The sequence below is a fragment of the Eptatretus burgeri genome, chromosome 7 (genome assembly GCF_056783735.1).
Source record: "Eptatretus burgeri isolate ZD-2024b chromosome 7, Ebu_testis_v1, whole genome shotgun sequence".
Taxonomy (NCBI): Eukaryota; Metazoa; Chordata; class Myxini; order Myxiniformes; family Myxinidae; genus Eptatretus; species Eptatretus burgeri.
Window position 1 is genome coordinate 9518790 of NC_140967.1, and position 22790 is coordinate 9541579.

At 42.2% G+C, this 22790-nt stretch overlaps 1 protein-coding gene across 5 annotated transcripts in view; it reads left to right on the plus strand.

Annotated features, from left to right (window-relative positions):
- LOC147022640 (FERM domain-containing protein 6-like) overlaps positions 1-22790 on the plus strand; it is a 102447-nt gene that overhangs the window by 62365 nt on the left and 17292 nt on the right. For all 5 annotated transcript variants that reach the window (XM_085887383.1, XM_085887384.1, XM_085887386.1 and 2 more), the window contains 7 exons: positions 760-833; positions 11552-11738; positions 12940-13095; positions 15886-15951; positions 16216-16284; positions 17616-17790; positions 21653-21862. In XM_085887383.1, coding sequence (XP_085743509.1) covers positions 760-833; positions 11552-11738; positions 12940-13095; positions 15886-15951; positions 16216-16284; positions 17616-17790; positions 21653-21862 — 937 coding nt within the window. The remainder of the gene's footprint in view (positions 1-759; positions 834-11551; positions 11739-12939; positions 13096-15885; positions 15952-16215; positions 16285-17615; positions 17791-21652; positions 21863-22790) is intronic.

Consider the following 22790-nt stretch of genomic DNA (forward strand, 5'->3'; position numbering starts at 1 on the left):
CTGCAAGATAGCTCACTGCTATCTCATGTCATCTTCCATCCATTCCCACGATCCTTTCTATCCATTAACCCCCTCCAAAATCCCACCCCTCTTACCGGTAGTCCATATCTTTCCTTCTCTCTTTCCTCTCCTCTTACTTTTTGTTCATTCACCTGCTGCTTGTTTGGCTTTGGCTGTTTCCCCACTACTCCAATGTTGATACATTTCCGTTCCATCCACAGTCACCTCACTCTTTCATGAGCCTATTTTTTGTGAACAAAAAATAATTAAAAATGCAGCCTTTACAATTCTTTAAACTTCCTGATTGTAAAAGATTACTGCATGTTTTTAGTATATACTAGACGACTCGTGAACCCGTTGGGTTCCCGTTGTGACAGCGGTTGATGGGGGAAAAAATCATTTCAAGAAATAAAAACAGATAGCTCCAGCGAACTCTACCACTGAGGTTGTTTGCATTGATCAAATTCTCCCGAATTGTACTTGACTGAATCGGGAATTGATTTTTTAAATAATTTTTTTCGTTGCCCGATTTTAACGAAACTTGACACTGCACACCGCATGAGAATGTTGAGTAAGGTGGCCCGAAAATTTTTGCGGTATCGTGTACCGTTTTGGCTGTATCTCGGGAACATACATAAATACATACATACATACATACATACAAGGTGAGAGTTTTAGTAATATATAGATAAGCTCTTCAAATGGTACATCGTTTGGCTGCTCTCGGAATGGATTTTAAACTTTTTATTTTGTCTGCAGGGCACAGAGTTCCGGCTTCCACTCACGATCTTCTTCAAAGTTCAATTTTATGTTGAAAACGGTCACCTGATAAGGTAATGCTGTTACAAATAGACCCCAAAAGAGTTTGATTCCTGTTTGTGTTTTTTTAATATTTCCCTATGTGGAAAACAATGACTGCTTAATAATAATAATATTGTGCAATGCATTGTCATGTGCGTGAAGCTTTGCGACCACCCACAAGGCTCACTCATATGACCACATTCAAAAAGGCGGCAACCACACCGAAAATCATGGAGCTGATTGCGGCCTGGATTCTGAGCTGATAGAGAAAATAGGACGTTCAATCCTAATAAAACAGGACTTTGTGACAATGATGGTGGGAGAAAACTAACTGTTTACAAAGGACACATTTTCCCCAAGTTACTCAGACAACTTTCATTTGGCAATTACACAAATCAGTGCAGTACAATGGTGTTTTTAGCATCTCTTCGCAAAACATACTGGCTTGTTCCTACCATGTCTGCCCCACAGCTAGAGGAACATTTAAACTACCAGTCCCTTCACAGTAGCATACACCCAGCTTGCTGCGGGTAATTACGCATGCGATCGATGGCTCGCAAGGACCGTAAAAGCCATGCAAGAACAATATGCCAAAGAGCCAAATGGGCCAGTGCTGAGGTTAAGGCTCCGACAAACCCTGACCCTCCAAGGCCCACAAAGTGGCCACATATTGAAGAGAGGACTACTCTGAGTAGGGCAACAAACTGATCCAAACGAAGCATCACCAGCATCTTTCCCTGGCATGCTCATTCCTTTATCTCACTCTCTTAATGGTTCTATTGATCACACACTTTGTACACACAGGATCATCAAACTCTCATATCTCAAACTTTAAAAAAAGAAACCTATATTATCTTGCTCTTCTTTGTCTCTTCACGCACTTTTATGTCCTACATTCCAGACATATGCCTGGTGTTGGCTCAATGGTTAGGGTGGTGGGCTTGGGGTCCTATGATCCTGAGTTCAAACCCCACTCAGCTGTTAAATTAATACCAGGTGGCGTTGACTCTGCCTGTCATCCTTCCAAGGTCGGCAAAATGAGTGCCAGCTTGCTGGTATACTGTGTCGGAGTGGCGACCCATCCAGAATTGTGTCCCATAGCCAAGGAGTCTGCTTCAGTAGCACCAACGATCTGTACAGAGTATGATCCCGATGGATGGATGGATTCCAGACATACCCTCATGGCTACGTATGGCATCCAAGCCGAGCCCTGTCGGGACATGCCCTCACATGCCCAGCAACATCCTTGCTCGGCCAACATATGTATATATATATATATATGTATATATATATATATATATATATATATATATATATATATATATATATGTATATATATATATATATATATATATATATATATATATATATATATATATATATATATATATATATATATATATATATATGTATATATGTATATTGTTGTGGTTGACGAAATTCGCAAACCACCATTCAGGTCCCGTAGGTGAGATATCTCTGTAAGTATATGTGTAGTTAGCCCAAACCCGTTGTTTAGAGGGAATAAATGTCATTCATTCGGGCTGCGACCCTTTTAGATAGCCGTTTTTCTTTTACTATCTTTATTTTGGACCAACCACCATTACTACCACCACAACCACCACCAACCACGTCTCAACAGCCATCACACAACAACCACCAACCGCAACGCCGCTTCACAACAACAACAACGCCAACAGCCACGACCTTTACCGTCACATCTCGCTCTCGCAACCATCGCATCACCGCCATTCCTGCGCCGCTTGTGGGCACCGATCCTGGACTCGTACAGGGCGCGCACCGAGCAGCGGGTGCAAAAACACCAGCCTTTCCGAGAAATCGGATCAAGAATGATTCACGCCCACTTCTGTTCTGTCCTATCAGCGAGCGTGGGGCGATTTGGCCCCGCCTCCAGGCGCGTCGGAGTATAATCGCTATATGCAGATTCGCGGATCAAGAATGATTCACGCCCACTTTTCCTCTGTCCAATGGGGAGCGTGGCTCCACCCCCGAGCCGTTCCTGATCCAAAAATCTGCATATGATTTCTCCTGTCGGACTACAAAGCGCCGAGCGCAGAGCGAATCGAGGCAGTTGGGAAGAGTGAGAGAGTTGAGAAGAAGGAGTTGAGAAGAGGCAGTTGGAGGGAGTTGAGAAGAGGAGGCAGTTGAAGAGTTGGGCAGTTGGGAAGAGTTGAAGAGTTGGGCAGTTGAGTTGGGAAGAGTTGAAGAGTTGAGAAGAGGAAAGAGTTGGAGAGTTGTGGCGGTGGCGAAATCAGTCGAGAGAGTGTCTGTCGGGGTCCTGAGAGGCTGGAGAAGCCAAGAATCTTTGTGGAGGTCTGCGCTCGTGTCAGAGTCGGGGAGCTGCGGAGAGGGGAGGCCGGTAACGCGATCGAGATCGCAGTGGAGTCGCTCGTCGCGGGACCCAAGCCAGCCAGATATCCTCTTCCCCCCCGAGCATCAACAACCCCCTCCTGTTTCCCCCCACGCTGAGATAGTGTGAGAAGGGGGGCCCCGTTCCCACCCCATTCCAGGCAGTGCTAGCGAGGCCCGCGGAGTCGGGGCGCCGCCGCCATTTTGCGGCTCATCACCAGACGGGTAGGCTCGACGCGGTCTCGGCCCCAGGCCCGTCTGCCCCCTCATCGTTGAGGGTGGCCCCTTCCTTTTTCTTTTGCTTTGAGTATATGTGTTGTCGGCGCCGTCTGTGAAGTAAAACTGTATAAGTGTTGCCGTGTGCTCGGTAGTCGGTAGTAGATCTGCATTGTGTCTCTTTTGTTGCATTTGCTTTTTGTGCAGAATTGTCGTGTTACTTTTACATTTGCTTTTGGTGCATAATTGTTGTGATTGTATATGTGTGCTTTCCGTTTGCCGCGGAATAAATGTGCTTTATGTTGAACTGTTTTTCCCGTTTCGCTTCGTCTTTTCTTTAATTGAATCTCCATCTTACTTCACGTAAAGGGTTGGTCGTGGGCTAAATACGCCCAATAATCGAACCGTCGAGGTTGACGATAACACCGCTCGGTTATCCCGATAGTACGGAACGGGTCGCTTAAAGTGGCCCGTGTCCGAAGTCGACCTGCGGCGAGGTGCGATCGCCCGGTCTACCCTCCGTGTGGGTACTTAGGTAGGTCGAATTTGGCGAGCAACCCTATCCCACGCGGGGGGCCGATTGGCACGATCGTGGTGAGGCCGAAAGGCCCACCCGTGACTAGTTCCCGGCGTTAGTCCGAGAGGGTCACGACAGGATTGTCCGTCCGGTGGGCGACGTGCCGCGATTCGAGTTACGTGGCCGCTCGCACGCCGGCGGGCGCGAATCCGCAACAATATATATGTATATATGTATATATATATATGTATATATATATATATATATGTATATATATATGTATATATATATATATATATATATATATATATATATATATATATATATATATATATATATATATATATATATATATATATATATATATATATATATATATATATATATATATATTGTTGTGGTTTCCACCCGTTCAGCGAGCGGGTGACTGCTTTTAACGAATCGCGGCCGGACGGGCAATCCAGTCATTGCTTTCGGGATCAACGCTGAAATCCAGCTCTGGGTGTGTTTTTAAAGCACACCACAACCATGTTAATACTCCACCTGCGCTACAGGGTCCGATCGCCGAATGGTCGATTTACCTAATTATTCGCGCGGGCAGACTACCGAGAGATTGTACCTCAACGGGACCTGCTTGGAAACGATCCGCTTAAGCAGCTCGCTCCATTTGCGATTCGCCGTGCGGTGTATTATCGCGAGGCCCCGTTGGACCCGATTATCTTATCAGTATTAAAAACCAGCTATTATTCCAAACGCAACCACGGCAGCTCAATGGAGGAAGAGACGCAACAAGCAGGTGAATATTCAAACAAGGGCATTTATTTATACACAGGCACGTCTGCAATGGGGGTAAGGGACAAAACACGAGCAAAAAGACCCTACAGCCGTTGTCTATTTATTATGTACATTTATAACAATTCTCTACTTGACAAGGTGCCACAACTTCCATGCAAAGAAAACCCCAGGAAAGGAATGGGTAAGAACAGGGCCCGCAGGCCTTTAATGTTCCTTGGAGCCGGGATGACTACGAGGCTCTGAGAGACCGTGCAGGCTACCTTGTCGCCCAGGAGACGACTCTGGGTTCTCGTACGGCGACCCTCGGTGTGTCCGCCCGCACCCGACCGGACTCCGTCAGCCTCCGTTCTCTGTCGGCCTGCAGCTTTCCAAACTGCCAACTCGACCTGAACCTGACGTCCCCGTTTTTCTCCTCACTCGAGCGAACGCGCGTTTTTTTTTTTTATCCCCTGCCCGTCATGCCCCGCCCTTCCCGGCACGTGGGGGGGGGGGAGACTTCTCTCTGGGGGACACGCCCCAACCGTCATTTCGGGGCGGGAGTTGAGTTGCTGTTTTCCAACCGTCATTCCTGTTTACCGTGGATATCGGGGCGGAGTTGAGTTGAGTTGTTTGAAATAAAAGATAGAACAGAATAATCCTACCTCAAAGATGCACAACCCGGCTCACGAATAAATCCCTTTAGACATCGGTGGGGAAATCTAATCTGGACACGCACTTATCGACATAACTGACCTCTGGGGAACCTGTATGGTGTTCTGTGAATTTCCACAACCGTAACTATATATATATATATATATATATATATATATATATATATATATATATATATATATATATATATATATATATATATATATATATATATATATATATATATATATATATATATATACGAATAAATGTCAGGGTGTGTGTCCTCTATAACTGGAAAACCATGAAATCTGGCAACCTGAAACGTTGCAGGCAAATTAAGAAAACTCCAAGGAAGTGCATGATTGAAAATTGGGTGCTTGGGTTAATTAAAACACCCCTTTTGAAGATAATTAACAGCTTATTTAATTATATCCTTTATCAGGTGCATCCTCAGCCACCTTGCTCTCAACAGGGTCTTAAGGCATATCCTCGGTTACCTCGCTGGGGTATTCGCTATGTTTTTTGGCTTGCTCAACCATACCAAGACTTGAAATTAGCCACAACGATTTCTTAATGATAAGGTTTTTTTTTTCACTTTCCTCACTCGTATTATGGAATGCCTATTCATCATACGTACAAATTTCTGGGTACATTGCAATGCTTGTAAACACCCGGAGACGCCAGCGTTCATGGATTAATTTCATTTCTGCACATGCCATAACCTCGAGAATCTCTTAAACCAAGCAGAATTACAACATTTAAGCTGCAGAATTTGACATAGCAGCAGTTCCGACTCCTAAAAAAGTGTTGACTTGTCCCATTCGGACATATTTGACATTTTGGGCATCTCCAAGTGTGTGTTTAATATGACGGTTCGGTGATTGCTATCGCTTGCCAAGCCAGCTGTTCCTTATCAACCACTAAATTGGAGTGCTTGCTTGAGTGCTTAAGCGACTTGCTGAGCACTTTGGAGTCAATAGTGGTACAGTTGTTGTCCCAATCGGGATGAAGAGTTGGCAGTTACTCCAAGGTACATGCAATTCTAAATTGGTGATTTTATATGACTCAGTGTGCTTTACAAAGGTTGTATGGTTTCTCTATGAGTTTCAAAGCAAAATACACATAACACCCGATTTTCGAACCGTTTGCCGTGTTAATGTTTTATCAATTACAAAACTATTTTTTTCGATTGTCTCACAATGATTGGCAGTGCATCTCTTTGAAACATCGATAATGGTATGGATTAAAAAAAAAATTGTTCATTGAAATTCCCCAAAAACAAGGGTGAAAGCTTCTCAATGTTTTTGAGTTGTATACAGTATGTACTGTAGTCGGTAATGACATGAACTCCAATCAGCTGATTTCTGAAAAATTGTCGATATTGGGTATAACATATTCTCTCTGTCAACTCCCCTACCTCCATTTCTATCTCACTCTGTATCCGGACAGTGGTTATGTCTGGGTGGTGGTTATCTCCATATGTGTCTGGACAGTGGCTATGTCCGGGTGGTGTTTGTCCAGATGGGATTCATCTCTGGACGGTGTTTGTCTCTAGAATCTCTTAAACTCAGAACACCTTCAGCTCTTATACCAGCCTCAACAATGTCCACAAAACAAAACTCGGCCAAATTTCAAAATTTAAACTTCTTAAATGACCCCAGCAGCAGTTCTGAATGTTAAAAAAAAGAAAAAGAAGTGTTCATTTTGCAAAAGTATTCACACTGTCACTGAATATATCAATTGACTTGAACAAAATTCAGGCCCTATTCGCTTGTGTTTGGTCCTTTCCATGCTTTCCCTCAGGTGGTGGCTCACTCGCTGAAAATGTGCAATTGTATTTTGATGTTTTCGGTTTTTAAACTATCTTCTTTCATTATATGTCGAGAATGTAATGTATGTAGTTGTCGTCAACAAATGTTATATCTATGGGTAAGAGTCGTGCTTTGCCTGTTTTAGATCTGGCAACATTGAGCATGTGACATCAGTAGAGCAGTTCCAAGATTCCAGTAGAGCAGTTAGAAGCATGCACCAGGGAGGACCAACATTCTGCCATCAGTTTTTGGGAAGTGAGGGTGTGAATCCCAGTGAAATCCATCACAGAATGAAAACGCAATATGGTGACGTATGTTTATCGCTGCAGTCGGTGTATGACTGGGACAGGAAGTTTAAAATTGGAGTGTCCAGTGTGGCAGACGCTGTTCGCTGTGCCGGCCTCACACAACTCACACACCAGAAATGGTTGCAGTCGTTGAGCACGGAAAAACCGTCGCATTACATTGGATGAAGGGGTCTCCCAATTGATCATTAGCCATGGTTTAGCACACTATATAATTCACAACGTGCTGGGGTTCCACAAGGTGTCTGAAAGGTGGGTGCTGAGGAAACTCAACCCCAAACTGAAAGAACTCCACTTTTACACTTGCTGTCCCAGTTGTACACCTGTTGCAGTGATAAACATGCATCACCATATTGCATTTCATTCTGCGATGGATTTCACAGTAATTCACACCCTCACTTCCCAAAAAACTGATGACATAATGTTGCTCCTCCCTGGTGCATGCTTCTGAGGGAGCTGCCATCTTGGAACTGCTCCACTGACGTCATACGCTCATTGTTGTCAGATCTACAAACAGGCAAAACATGACAATTACCCATAGATAGAACATATGTTGTCTACAACTACACATTACATTCTCTAATTTATATTGCCATTTTAAGGTTACTTATCGACTGCCCATATATATATATATATATATATATATATATATATATATATATGTATATGTATATGTATATGTATATGTATATGTATATGTATATGTATATGTATATGTATATGTATATGTATATGTATATGTATATGTATATGTATATATATATATATATATATATATATATATATATATATATATATATATATATATATATATATATATATATATAAAAGCCTGGTGTTGGCGCAGTGGTTAGGGCAGCGGCTTGGGATCCAAAAGGTCCTGAGTTCAAGCCCCGTTGGGCCACTGAATTAATACACCAGGGGGTTGACTCAGCCTGTCATCCTTCCGAGGTCAGCGAAATGAGTACCAGTGTACTGGGCCGGTGTATACCCCTGTTAAAATAGGTGTACCATATCCCTGTGTCGTAAGAGGTGACCAGGGTTGCGTCAGGAAGGGCATCCGGCGTAAAACATGTGCCAAATCACTACACTATGCGGATCATACGGATGATCCGCTGTGGCGACCCCTAACGGGAGCAGCCGAACGAAGAAGAAGATATATATATATATATATATATATATATATATATATATATATATATATATATATATATATATATATATATATATATATGTATTATCTTCTTCCTCTTTCGGCTTGCTCCCGTTAGGGGTCGCCACAGCGGATCAACCGTCACCATTTCGCTCTATCCTCCACATCTTCCATTGACACTCCAACCACCTGCATGTCTGCCCTCACCGTATCCATGAACCTCTTCTTTGGCCTTCCTCTTCTCCTCCTGCCTGGCGGCTCCATCTTCAACATCCTTCTCCCGATCTCCTTATCTTCCTTCCTCTGTCCAGATGTCACACCAAGTACCTTCCTAGCTATCTCCCTCACAACTTCTGCTGTTGTTGCCCAATCATCCCACCCATCTTTACCACCATCCAACGCCTGTCTCACCTCCTCCCTAAATTTCACGCAACAGTCTTCCTCCTTCAGCTTCCACCATCTGGTCCTTGGTTCAGCCCTCACTCTCTTCCTCAACCTCACCTCCAAAATCATCCCACAAACCACCAATTGATGCTGTCGAGCTACACTCTCCCCTGCCACTACCTTACAGTCTCTAATCTCTTTCAGGTTGCATCTCCTGCTAAAGATGTAATCCACCTGTGTGCACTTTCCTCCACTCTTGTATGTCACCCTGTGTTCCTCCTTCTACTTGAAATACGTATTTACCACTGCCATTTCCATTCTTTTTGCAAACTCTACCACCATTTGCCCTTCCACATTTCTCTTGTTGAGACCGTACCTCCCCATCACCTCCTCATCCTCTTTATTCCCTTCCCCAACATGCCCATTGAAATCTGCTCCAATCACCACTCTTTCATCCTTGGATACATTCTCCACCATTTCATCGAACTCACTCCAGAAATCTTCTTAATACTCCATCTCACACCCCATATGTGGGGCATATGCACTGATGACATTCATCATCACCCCTTCAATTTCCAACTTCACACTCATCACTCGGTCAGACACTCTCCTCACCTCCAATACCCTCTTGACATAATCTTCCTTCAGGATTACCCCGACACCATTTCTCCTCCCATCCACACCATGGTAGAACAGTTTGAAACCACCTCCAATGCTCCTCGCCTTACTCCCCATCCACTTGGTCTCTTGTACACACAGTATGTCCACCTTTCTTCTCTCCATCATATCAGCCAACTCTCGCCCTTTGCCAGTCATCGTCCCAACATTCAGAGTTCCAACTCTCACCTCCACACTTCTACCCTTCCCCCTCTCCCACTGCCTCCACTCTCCACTCGCCTTCCCCGTCTCCTTCTCCTCCTTCGCCCAGCAGTAGCACAATTTCCACTGGTACCCTGCTGACCACCGGTACCGGTGGGGGTCGTTGGTAACCCGGGCCTCGACCGATCCGGTATGGAAATTCGTTTTGTTGTCCGCATAATGATTTGGCATAGGTTTTTATGCCGGATGCCCTTCCTGACGCAACCCTGGTTGCCTCTTACGAGTATATATGTATATATATATATATATATATATATATATATATATATATATGTATATATATATATATATATATATATATATATATATATATATATATATATATGTATATATATATATATATATATATATACTCCTCCCATGCTCTTCTCACCGAAGAGCTGCATAAAGCAACTAAGAAAGGCTACCAAGGTAAGCCCTTTGGTGTTTCAAACCCTTCCCAGAGTTCCTCCACCGCTCGAAAGACATTCACAAATAGTACACACATGAGCATCCCTTTGATACACACCCCCTTAGCTGCCAGACCGGTTTCATCACTTGTTGGTAAATCATCAGTGACAGTGCAGACAGAAATGCATACCAATGAGGCGAACCAAGCATGAACCACGTGCAAATGTCGAAAGCAGTCAAGAAATAAATGATAAAGAAAGACCCACCCACATCTCTCACCTGTGAATGGAGGGAATAACCAATCAGTTCTCACCTAATCAATTAAACCCAGGTGGCTGGGATTATATAAATAAATTTACTCCTCCCATGCTCTTCTTGCCAAAGAAGCTGCATAAAACAACCAAGAAAGGCTACCAAGGTAAGCCTTTTGCTGTTTCAAACCATTCGCAGTGTTATTTAATGGAACGACAGGGGCTCAAACTCAAGACCCAAAGATCTTAAGCCAGCCACCTAACTGTTAAAGCCAACACTAGGCTTGATAAGACAATGTACCAAGAATAGCACTATTATATTGTTTCTGATGGTTTGCTAAATATATGACACAAAGGGCAGGTTCAAGATATGATATTGAACTTTCATTATACCTTTTCGGGCATCAAATTTCAGACTCTACAATTAGGAAAAACAATGCTCCAGATGATATGAGTCTGTCATTGATGCTACTGAAAGCTGAAGTTTAATTGGTCAATACATATTGCTGCATCATTGATTTTCAGAGACTGCTACACACGACAAGATGATGCACGATCATCATCGATAACTCGTTGTAATAGTTAAACATGTTCCAAATTTTACAATTGTCACTGACACCTGAAAAAATAGTTGATGATCATCAACTGCCGCACATCACATGATTATCAAGAACTGTCGCCGCCAACAATCTTATTTCATTGCATGGGCTCGTGTGTGGATGCTCAAGGGCAGAGAGTGGAGCTGAAACATGTATTTGGTGCAGGACAATGATATCATGAAACATCAGTGTACATTTGCACTAATTACCAGGACGAGTTGATAATGGATAAACCGACAGATTTAAATGTGATTTGAAATTGCGACCCCAGCATCATGAGATTTGTGCTCATTTGGCATTGTCAAATGGCTCAGCTGAATCCATACGTTGTCGTTTGTTATTAATGAATACATATATCATTACAATCTATGAATGGGTTCTCGAGATATTGGATGTACTCCAATACTTAATTAATTTACACCTCTCCCTCCCCGATCTTCTGCACAGTGACAAACAAGCTCGACAGCATTATTACTGGCAGCTGAGGAAGCAAGTTCTGGCATCGTGCTGTCCCTTTAAGGAAGAGACTTACTTCCTGCTCGCTGCTTTTGCTCTGCAGGCCGACCTTGGAAACTACCAAAAAGCTCGGCACACCACGTCCTACTTTGATCCAAGGGCATATTTTCCTGCATGGGTATGAAAAGATATCTCAAAATGAGGATTTCCAGTTGTTATTTACATTTGCAAAACAACTTTTTATCACGAGGACAGCTGCCCAACAGGAAATAGATTTTGCTTGGAAATTATTATTTATATTATATATTTATTTATATTAAGCCACTTATTGGAATGACATTTGAATTGTAATAACCTCTTTTGTTCCCCCATATTTGTTTTGAAATTTTTGAGAGGAAATCAATTTAATAAATACAACAACGTAAAACACGTTTTTCCTTTCATTTGAAGCATTTTATCCTTGGTTTGGCTGAATTGTCTTGCATTTCTGCATGGACATGTAATGCTTCTTTAATGGTGCCAATTATTCACACCTTGTGGCATCATCTGGGGAATTTCCATGAACTGGGAGGTCAGGCCTCAGGCCTCAGGTTCAACCGAAGGCGACAATAATTTGTAATTTCTTCACGGTCCCGTAGTTAAGTCGCCAACTCTTTCCGATAGTGGAATCTCTTGCGTTCACCAACGACCATTACTGGCTGATGGGACACCCAGTTTAACGTCCATCTGAGGGACAGCACACATTGAATAATCGCCCAAACCTGCGAAACACCAAGATGATAGTTTATAGCTCGGCCGAGATTCAAACCCAGGCCAGATAACTCGGAGGCAAGTATGAATACCTCTCGGCTAACATGCCAGTGTACAGGCAGACAGGCGTGTGCGCGCACGTGCACACACACGCACACACACACACACACACACACACACACACACACACACACACACACACCTTTAGTGCAATTTCATCCATTCGAGATCTGGGAAATATTCCCTAATGACAATAGGACCATCTCAATCCATAAATAAAGCTTCCCTTTTCATCATGTTTTGCAAAAGACAATTACGAGATTCAAGCGATAATCTAAAGTCATCCTTAATCAGCAGTCAGTTGGGAAAGAGGAAGTTTGACAAATGAGCAACGGTCATGAAAAGATGCAATAGAACCCATAGAACAGTTGTTTATATCTTCTATGAGTACTTCAGATGCAACCTCTTCACTCGCATGGTGCTCTGTGGGTTTTGTTATGTGATAACCTATGGTACTTTGCTTTTTTGCACAAGCTCGACAAAGGTAAACAAATCATCAGCATCAATGTTATGCTCTAGTTGTGAAACGTGTTGCTGTTACAGCATGTTTGGGCATGTGTGATGGGCAGGTGCTGGCCAGGCGCGGTGCGGAGTACGTACTTCGTCATGTCCCGCCAATGCACCACGAGCATTCGGGAATGAAGCCGTCCAAAGCTCGCCTACACTACATACGCTCCTCCTGGCAGCTTGATGACGTTCCTGTGCATTTCTATCGGCTATTTCAGGTCAGATGCAGAAAACTATCATTTTAGAGATAGGCTTTGGCAGTTTACCTTTGTGTGATGCATGCGTGAACTTGCTTGCACCATGGTTTCAGTATATCATGAAGTGAAAATAATCCGCTGCCACAATTTGCTTTACACCATCTGTAGCACAAGAATATCAAGTTTTGTTTGAAAAATCAAATGGAGCTATTGCTGTGCAGCTGCACACCCTCACAACACATGGGATTGATTTTGTCATCACTCAATGACCTGTTACCTTGCACATATTCGTATTTTGAAGTAATCAGTGCGGTTATCATATCAACATTTACGGTACTATTATGTACTTCCATAACGAACCAGAGACAAATGACAAGAGAACAGTTCAAAGAAACTACTTGAACTTTTATAACAAGTGTATGTAATACATTGCAACTGTGAATAGTCACTGCTGCACCGTACAGCTATACTGTACACACACACTGAAGAACTAAACAGATGAACTGCACTGCCATACTGTACCGCCATTGCCTCAAGTTGATTTTGATTAAAATCTAGTCGGGTGAAATCCTGCGAATCCCTGTGAGAAGTTAAGGAGCAAATTTCAAGCATGGAAAATTTGTCCAACAGCTCGGCGAACTACGACATATGCCAGCGCACTACGATGTATGCCAGCGTGCTCTTAACGTATACAAACTTACCCATAACGTATTCGACGTGTGCCAGCGTTTTAGCCCAATTTTGCATATGTCAGGCATACGTTGGCTAAATCGTCAAGGTGTGATGGGGCCTTTACAAAAGAGATCAACAAAACGGTACCAGGAGTGGAAGAGTAATTACCCCGCATGCACGAAGCGAAAAGCGGAGTTAAGCAATTGGTTCACTTTGTCTGCCTGTTACAAGGAATTACAAGAAATTTTGCACAGGAGGCCATTCAGCCCGTCATGCCTGTGCCACACCAATACCAGATTTTAAAAGAAATCCATCGATACCCCTTCCCTTCGTGTGCAGCCTTTTGGCTGCTACATTGGTACTCATTTCACCGACTTCAGAAGGATGACAGGCTGAGTCAACCCCCTGGCGTTAATTCAGTGGACAACAGGGATTGAACTCAGGACCCTCGGATCCCAAGCCACCACCTGAACTGCTAATGCTAGGTTCCCACTGTCGGGCGATCCGTTACGAACGTCACGATTGGCCATTCGTAGCTGATCATGGAATTTCTCTGAAAGTCTGTTCCCACTATCACGAAACGCGGCACGATTGAAATCGTGGTCTCACAGAGCGTGGTGTTTGTCTTGTCTAAGATCGATCCTGATCACCACGATTAATAAGCACGATTCGATGCGATCTGTCGCGCTTTGTTACGATGCAATACGATCTGATATGATGATCCCGATTGACAATTGATCGTGTTGATCGTAGAAAAATTTTGAACCGTTCAAAAATTTTCTACGATTAACACGATTGCCACGACTGACCTCAAGATCTGATAAGATCTGATAGGATCACCACGATTAGTCCACGATTTCAATCGTGCTGCGCATCATCATTGTGGGAACCTAGTTTAAGGCAACACCAGGTGTCAACCACTAATCCAACACCAGCACTGTTCACAAATGTCCGTATATAAACAAGGAACAACTTGATTTCAATAGAATGTCACATTTTGAACATGAATCGGAAAATGAACCTGTCATTTGGCTCTGAATTTGTCTTGATTGTACATGTGAAGAGAGGAATGAGATTTTTATTTTTATTTTTAAACTGTTTGCCTATCAAACAAAATTGCAAATCATTACAAACAGGAAACTTAGTGTTTCCAACGACGTCATAAAGGGCACAAACAACAGGCACGAAAAACTAATGTAACGTGTTTATAAGGTGGTGTAAAATACTCATCATGAAAGCATCAATGGCGGTAAACTTCTGAAAAAAATGTTTTCTACAACCTTTAAAATCATCATTTTATTTCAAATGAATTATATACTTAAACAGGAGAAGACAATTCGCCTTATTTGTTTGTGTATTTGTGCCTTAATGGCACTTTCAGAAACCTTTTGTTTGCGTAGTACTTGGACAAAATTTTACATCATCACGACCAATGAAACATGCTGTTTCCAGACCCCGCCCATGTCCTTTTTCTCAAGACTGTGGGGTAGCGTGTTCTATGAACTCCAGCTTTTGTTGAATTTGATTCACAATTTGAACATCAGGTTTGAGGGTAAACGTAGTACAGCACTGTAAATCAGGACCAGCTGAAGTTTATGATTGAAATGCCAGATGGATGTGAACCTGACTGGAGAATGGTTTTATGGCTTACGGAACTACTGATCCACTGGGTTTTCCGGGATTACAAATCAAAATCCTTTGAATGGAACTTTGCTGAAACCAGTCTTGTGGATTATATTCAGAAATGTTCAATTTGAGACAAAACCAATTTGGATAAATTTTTGTTCTATCAAATTTGAACCTTTTTATTCGAAGTTGTTGTACTCTATGCCTGGTGTTTGCTTAATGGTCAGGTGGTGAGCTTGGGATCCTAGCATCCTGAGTTCAAATCACACTTGGCTGTTGAATTAATACCAGGTGGGGTTGACTCTGCCTCTCATCCTTACGAGGTCGGCAAAATGAGTGCCAGCTTGCTGGTATGCTGTGTCAGTGGCGACCCATCCAGGATTGTACCCAATAGCCAAGGAGACTGCTTAGGCAGCACCAACGCTCTGCACAGAGTATGGCCCTGATGGATGGATGGATTGTACTCTGACATGTTGTACATTTCTAGACCACCCCTCCCCCTTTTCCCCCCAGGACAAGAAAGAGACAGATGCATCATTAAAGCTTGGAGTCGCTTTGAATGGTATTCAAATATTCCAAGTACGTATTATAAATCACATCAATGATTATGGAGATGAATTGTATGAATCTTTAATGTTATAAAGTTCATATGGTAAAACAAACCGATTAGATCAGTTCTTTGTCTCCATTTGTTATTGTAAAGAATGCATATAATGTACTGCACAAGGTTGGCTTACCAGGGAAGAGTATATGATGAACTCACTCATGATTTGTCATTTTTTTTGAGTCAAACATGCAACTTCTGATATCTCACTATGCCATGACCTGTAACCTCGTACACAGCGCTGCACACAGGGACATCGGTTGCTGTATAACTTCCCATGGTGTAATGTCGGGAGACTTACGTTCTCTGTAAGTCTGTCTTTGCTCTCTTATTTAATATGTAAAGGGAAAACTTGGAACATTAACGAAGACTTTTGAAGGGAGGTTTTTATTTGATGATTTTTAAAATAACAATCAACAGTAACAATAAAATAACAATAATGTTTGATTTTAGTGTAGTAGAGCGTAGAAAATCGTGCAAATTATGATACAAGCATCAAATTTGGCATTTCTGTTCTGCAGGGCTTTCCGATCAAATCTGCCCAATTGGCCATTTGAAAATCCAAATTTTGAAAAATTTGAAAAAAAAAAAAAAAAACTTAAAAAATTTGAAGTCACAGCTGGCTGAAATTCTTGAAGCACAAGTGAACATCCCAGACAGAGAACCAAGGGGAGATGCAGTCATCATTGATGGCTCAGCACTTATCAATGCCCTACCTCCACGCACTTCAAAGATATTTGATGACTATGCGAAAGAAGACATCATCCCAAAGGTGGAATCCTCTGGTGCCAGGTACGAGAGGGTGGACGTAGTGTTTGATGTGTACAAAAAGTTAAGTCTGAAGTCCGAGGCAAGGTCGAAAAGGCGGCAAGGAATCAGAAGAAGAATGACAGGAACCATTAAGACCCCAAGTAACTGGAGAAGCTTTCTTCGAGATGGCAGCAACAAGACTGAGCCGTTTCACTTCCTTGCGGAAAAGATGTGTGAAGCACAGACGACAAGCACAGTCATTGTCACAAAAGGAGAAGATGCCATTAGCAACACAAGTAAGTCACTGGATGCTGTGTCTCCATGTTGTCATGAAGAAGCTGACACTCGAATATTTGTACACGCCAGGGATGCAACGACGGATGGTAGCAAGTCCATTATCATCAAGGCTAATGACACAGACGTACTAGTCATAGCAATATCTGTACTGCCATCCTTACAGGAACTAGGTCTTGAGAACATGTGGATTGCCTTTGGCCAAGGAGCCAATGCGTGATGGATTTCAGTCCATGAGGTAGTTTCTACAATAGGGCCTGAGAAAGCTCAAGGGATCCCATACCTCCATGCGTTCACTGGATGTGACGTCGTGTCTGCCTTCCGCGGTAAAGGGAAGAAAACTGCATTACAGACTTGGAATGTCTTTGATGATGCTTCTGAAACATTCACCAATCTCAGCCAGCATCCAACATTGATTTGTGATCTTGACTTTTTTGAAGTTTTTATTTTTATTTTAAAAAATTTGGATTTTCAAATGGCCAATCAGGCAGATTTGATTAGAATCCCCTGGAGAACAAATATGCCAAATTTGATGCTTGTATCATCATTTGCACGATTCCTCTCAAAAATTGCTGTTATCTGCCCCACTATTTAGGGAAAACAGTTTGTCCTCGAGCCGGACGGCTTGCCCTCGGCTCGTAAACTCTCGTATTACACGGGATGTACCATTCGGTCCCAACACTTGTTACGACTGCTGAGCAGCACTCATCGTCTCTACCTGCGATTGCAGCCATGTCTTGCCAAACTGCGACGTCTTGAAGAAAAGGAAGGTGCATCTGTGAGCCGATCGTGTCTTTATGGATAACACAAAACCTCGTGTCGCTTGTTGTGTGTGAGCTCAATGAGAAATTAATTTACTTGCATACCATGGTCACTCAATATACTTTTGCACAAAGTACTTCCCAGATAGTATCTCGGTGTCTCATGTCTCGGTGTCAAGTCTCAATAAGTTTTGTGCGTTTACTTGTTACACAACTCATGCAAGAGCTGCTTGAAACAAATTGTAATGGAGTTTGGCTCAAGTAGTGGGAAGCATCATGCCAATACCTTAGGGTTGAAAAAGGTCACCAAATTTGTCACAACCAAATGCAAAAAGACTGGCCATGGAATACTTGCACAGAACATAGTTAACTTTGAAAAAGTATCTCTCCCCGAAGAAACAAAATGAAACCTATAAACTAGCTCATCGTGCCAGCATTATAATAGTGCTTCAGTGTTGGACATTTGCCGCAATCAGAAATCAACAAGCTGGATGCCAAAAAGGAAGCTGCTAACTATTCACAAAATGTTCTACATGCACCTACTGAGACGAAGAGTCAGCAAGCAGACTGAATGACCACTGTACGGTTTGGCAGTACACACAAAAAGCTCAACAGGCTATTGAATCCAATTTGTTATGTAAGCATAAAAAACAGGTATAAACGAGAATGGCACTCGGTAGAGCGCATACCCCCGCCAGGCTGAACAATCTACATTTTGTAATCCCACTGATAGGCCGATTCTGCATCTGGACCTCAACCAAAATCTTATCAGCTTGCTCTTATCACTTCCCCCAACTCATCCACTAAGTTTTGTCAGAACCCTTACATAACTTTTTGAAATATCATGCGAAATATCATTTTTGGCCCTATCTCTCAATTGCGAAGAATCACTTTTTAAATTCTTGGTTCCTGATGTTCACCAAAATCGAATCAATTTGTCCTTGGCACACACACCCAACCTGTCCACCAAGTTTCATCTGGATCCGTCCATAACTTTTTGAGATATCCTGCTCACAGACAGACAAACAGGTGTGAAAACAACCTCAGTCCACCTTCATTGGTGGAGGGAAAGATGTGCCTAATTCACCTTGCAAATAATTTCCAAGAACAGGTGTGAATAGAAAATGCTACGCTGGGAGTCTAAATGAGAGTAAATACAGCCACGGTAATTGCAAAGAACACGAAGGACAATGATAAAACAAATTAAAACTGGTAAACCAGTAATCCCGGGCTTCAAGGCGTGCCTCCATTTTAACAAATTTCAACACTATCACCCTGTCACGTGATTTGGGTTTTCCGAGTTAGAAAGTTAGTTAGAACATCAAGTTAGATGTTAGAAAGTTAGAAAGGGTCCAGCTCCGGGGTCCCTCATGTAAAATCAATGAAGGATTGAAAAGCCCATCGCAATACATGATAGAGAAAGAAACTTCACATTGGACAAATCGAGGCTGGACAAATTTTCAAGTCCCTAAAAAAGTCCAATAACTCCACATTTGCATATTAATGTAAATGTCGAACTTGTAGAACGTTAAAATATCTTCCAGAATGTGTGGTCACTTTTTGTCTATCTTCTTTGGTTTTCATTTTACGACATGTCAAAAATGGGTGATTTTCAACTTTGGGGGGCTCTGGGGCCTCACTGGGGTAAAATACAGACATAGTGTAAACATATTTGGAGTCCCCTCTTCAAGGCCTTTCAGAATCTGTCATTAAATTTTTTTCAACTCTCATTTGCATATTTGGCATATTTAATGAGGCGAATCAGAATCATTTTAATCATATAAATTATGCAACGATTTCGACGAAATTAACAACTTAACATTGCAATGGAACCTCGCAAATGTGTGCAAAAGTTTGAGGCTTTCGTGTTATCCCTTCTGGAGAAGAAGATGTTTTTAGGTTTTGGAGAAAATCCAATATGGCCGCCAGACCACGTGACCTACGTCATCAAAATTTTCAAAGTATAAACATCAAGTGGAGAGTTATTAAGGTGTTAAGTTTCATTGAATTTCATCAAAGCATTGTTTTCAATTAACGACATTTCACAAATGGGTGATTTTAAACTTTGGGGGGCTCTGGGGTCTCACTGGGGTCAAGTCCAGACATGGTATAAACATATTTGGAGTCCCCTGTTTATGTCCTATCTAAATCTGTCATTAAATTTTTTCAACTCTCATTTGCATATTTTGCATATTTAATGAGGCGAATCGGCATCATTTAAAATCATATAAATTAAATAACAATTTTGACCAAATTAACAACTTAACATTCCCATGGATTATCGGACATGCGTGCAAAAGCTTGAGGCTGTTGGGTTATCCCTTCTGGAGAAGAAGATATTTTTAGGTTTTGGATAAAATCCAATATGGCCGCCATACCACGTGACCTACGTCATCAAAATTTTAAAAGTATAAACTTCAGGTGGAGAGTTATTAAATGGATAAGTTTCATTGAATTTAATCCAAGTGTTGTTTTCATTTTATGACATTTCAAAAATGGGTCATTTTCAACTTTGGGGGGCACTGGGGGCTCACTAGGGTCAAATACAGATATAGTATAAATATATTGGGAGTCCCCTGTTTATGTGCTATCTAAATTTGTCATTAAATTTTTTAAACTCTCATTTGCATATTTTGCATATTTAATGAGGCGAATCCGCATCATTTTAAATCATATAAATTATGTAACGATTTCGACCAAATTAACAAATTAACATTACCATGGAACAATGCAAATGTGTGCAAAAGTTTGAGGCTGTCGTGTTATCCGTTCTGGAGAAGAAGATGTTTTAAGGTTTTGGATAAAATCCAATATGGCCGCCATACCACGTGACCTACGTCATCAAATGTTTCATAGTATAAACTTCAGGTGGTGAGTAATTATCCTGTTAAGTTTCGTTGAATTTCATCGAACAGTTTTTCCCTCCAGATCCGCCACAAAATCGGTCAGTAGAACATAAAAACGCCTTTTAATAATAATAATACTAACGATTTCAATAGAGCTTCAGCCATGCTTGAAGCCCTAATTATCAACTATAACCGCACTTGGTAGTGTGCATACCTCTGCCAGGCTGAACAGTTTTTGTTTTGTATCCACCGATAGGCCACATCCAAATCTGGCCCTTCACCAAAATCGAATCAATTCGTCCTTGTCACACACCCGACCTCTCCAAGTTTCATCCAAATCCATCCATAACTTTTTGAGATATCTTGCTTACAGACAGACAGACAAACAGGGGTGAAAACATAACCTCCATCCCCCATCAGTGGCAGAGGTAACAAATACACATTGATCATTTGAAGAATGTGGCATAATGATTCGACTGTCCTCTCTGAGTCTGGGATGTCAGCAGTTTGAACTTGACCCCGGCCGAGTCGTGCCAAAGACTTTAAAAATGGTCCGTGCCGTTTCCTTGCTTGATGTTCATCATTTAGAGGATAAAGCATGGGCAAACCCTATGGGTTGGTATCCATCAGGAGAAGGAAATTGCTCCTCAATTGCTCCTGCTAAGTGTGGAGAAAAAAAGCGACATGATAAAGATGGTGATGTCACACATAAAGATGGTGATGTCATACTGCAAGCTCAGTCACTGTGTTTGTTTCATGTCAAGTCCCGTTTTGTCATGCGTGTACATGAATTTGCACATGCGTGCACAGAAAAAACAATGCCCAGACAAATTGGGAATCGATAAGAAATGTTCATGAGGGTGACGAGGAAGAGGACAGCTTGACACATTCCTGAAGTTTTCTTCAACACCTGCAGTGCACCTTGTTGCATGCTTGAGTTTCATGATTACCTGTCATTTTCACTGATGCAGTAACATTTCACAGAATATCTTAAAAGGTTGTTTTATAAAATCCGGCATTTGCAGAAAAGTCTCGCTACCGTGAGTCCTACATCAGCGACACACTCGACTTGGAACTTGACCAGCTTGAGGAGCAGCGGTCACTCCTGGGCAACACTGGCGGGCCTGCCAGAATGCGGTCTATGCCCGGCCACAAGCGCTGGTCCGGCCACTCGGCCGTGAGTCGAGCCAGCACGCACACATCTGGAATTGAGGCCGATGCCAGGACAAGACCCGGTGAGCCTCGCACAACCATATTTGATGAAAGCAAATCCTCGATGGCCTTTGTGCTATCTCGTAGTTGGATTTGATGCTGCCCATCTTTATTGATAAAATGTCGTGCATGTATACAAGACGAGCTGGAGTAAAGATGCAACATACCATATGCAGAAAGGGAGTTTTTCAATGATCATTATCAATACTACCAGAGTACTCACCCCTCCAGGTGGGGAGAGATTGCGCATTACTTGCTGAAAAAAGTACAATCTGTATATTGCAATTTGTGTGGTGTGTATCTAATGTGTCTCCAGTATCAAAAGGTCTACAGGTCAAAGGTGTCTAAAGGGTGTAAAGGTCAAAAGGGTCGAAGGGTCTTAAAGTTATAGGAGGTATGTTGCGATAGTAGTTCGGGTCTAAAGGGGTCTAAGAGGTTTAAAGGGTCCAAAGAGTGAGGGGGTCTGAAGGGGCTAAAAGGTATAAAGAGTGAAGGAGTTGAAAGTGTCTAAATTAAAGGTTCTTAAAATGTCCAAAGAGTCGAAAGGGTATGTGCAAAAGTAGTTAGGGGTCTACAAGGTCTGAAGGGTCAAAAATGTGAAATGGGAATAAAGAGTCTGAACAGTCTGAAAGGGCCGAAGGATATATGGGGACTTATGGGTATAAAAGGACGAAACGGTCAATGGGGTCTTAAAAGGTATAAACTATAAAGGGACATAAAAAGTTTAAAGGATTTTAAAAGATCTAAAGTGGTATAAAGGGTAAGGGTATGTTCCAATTAAGGGTCTAAAGTTAGGGGTCTAAAGGTATAAAGGGGTGTAAGGATTCTATATGGTCTATAGAGTCTTATGGTCTCTAATGGTTTGAAAGGGTCTAATGGGTCGAAAGAGTCAAGGGGTCAAAGCAGTCGAAAAGATGTAAAGATCTTAAGGGGTCTAAAGGGTCTATAATA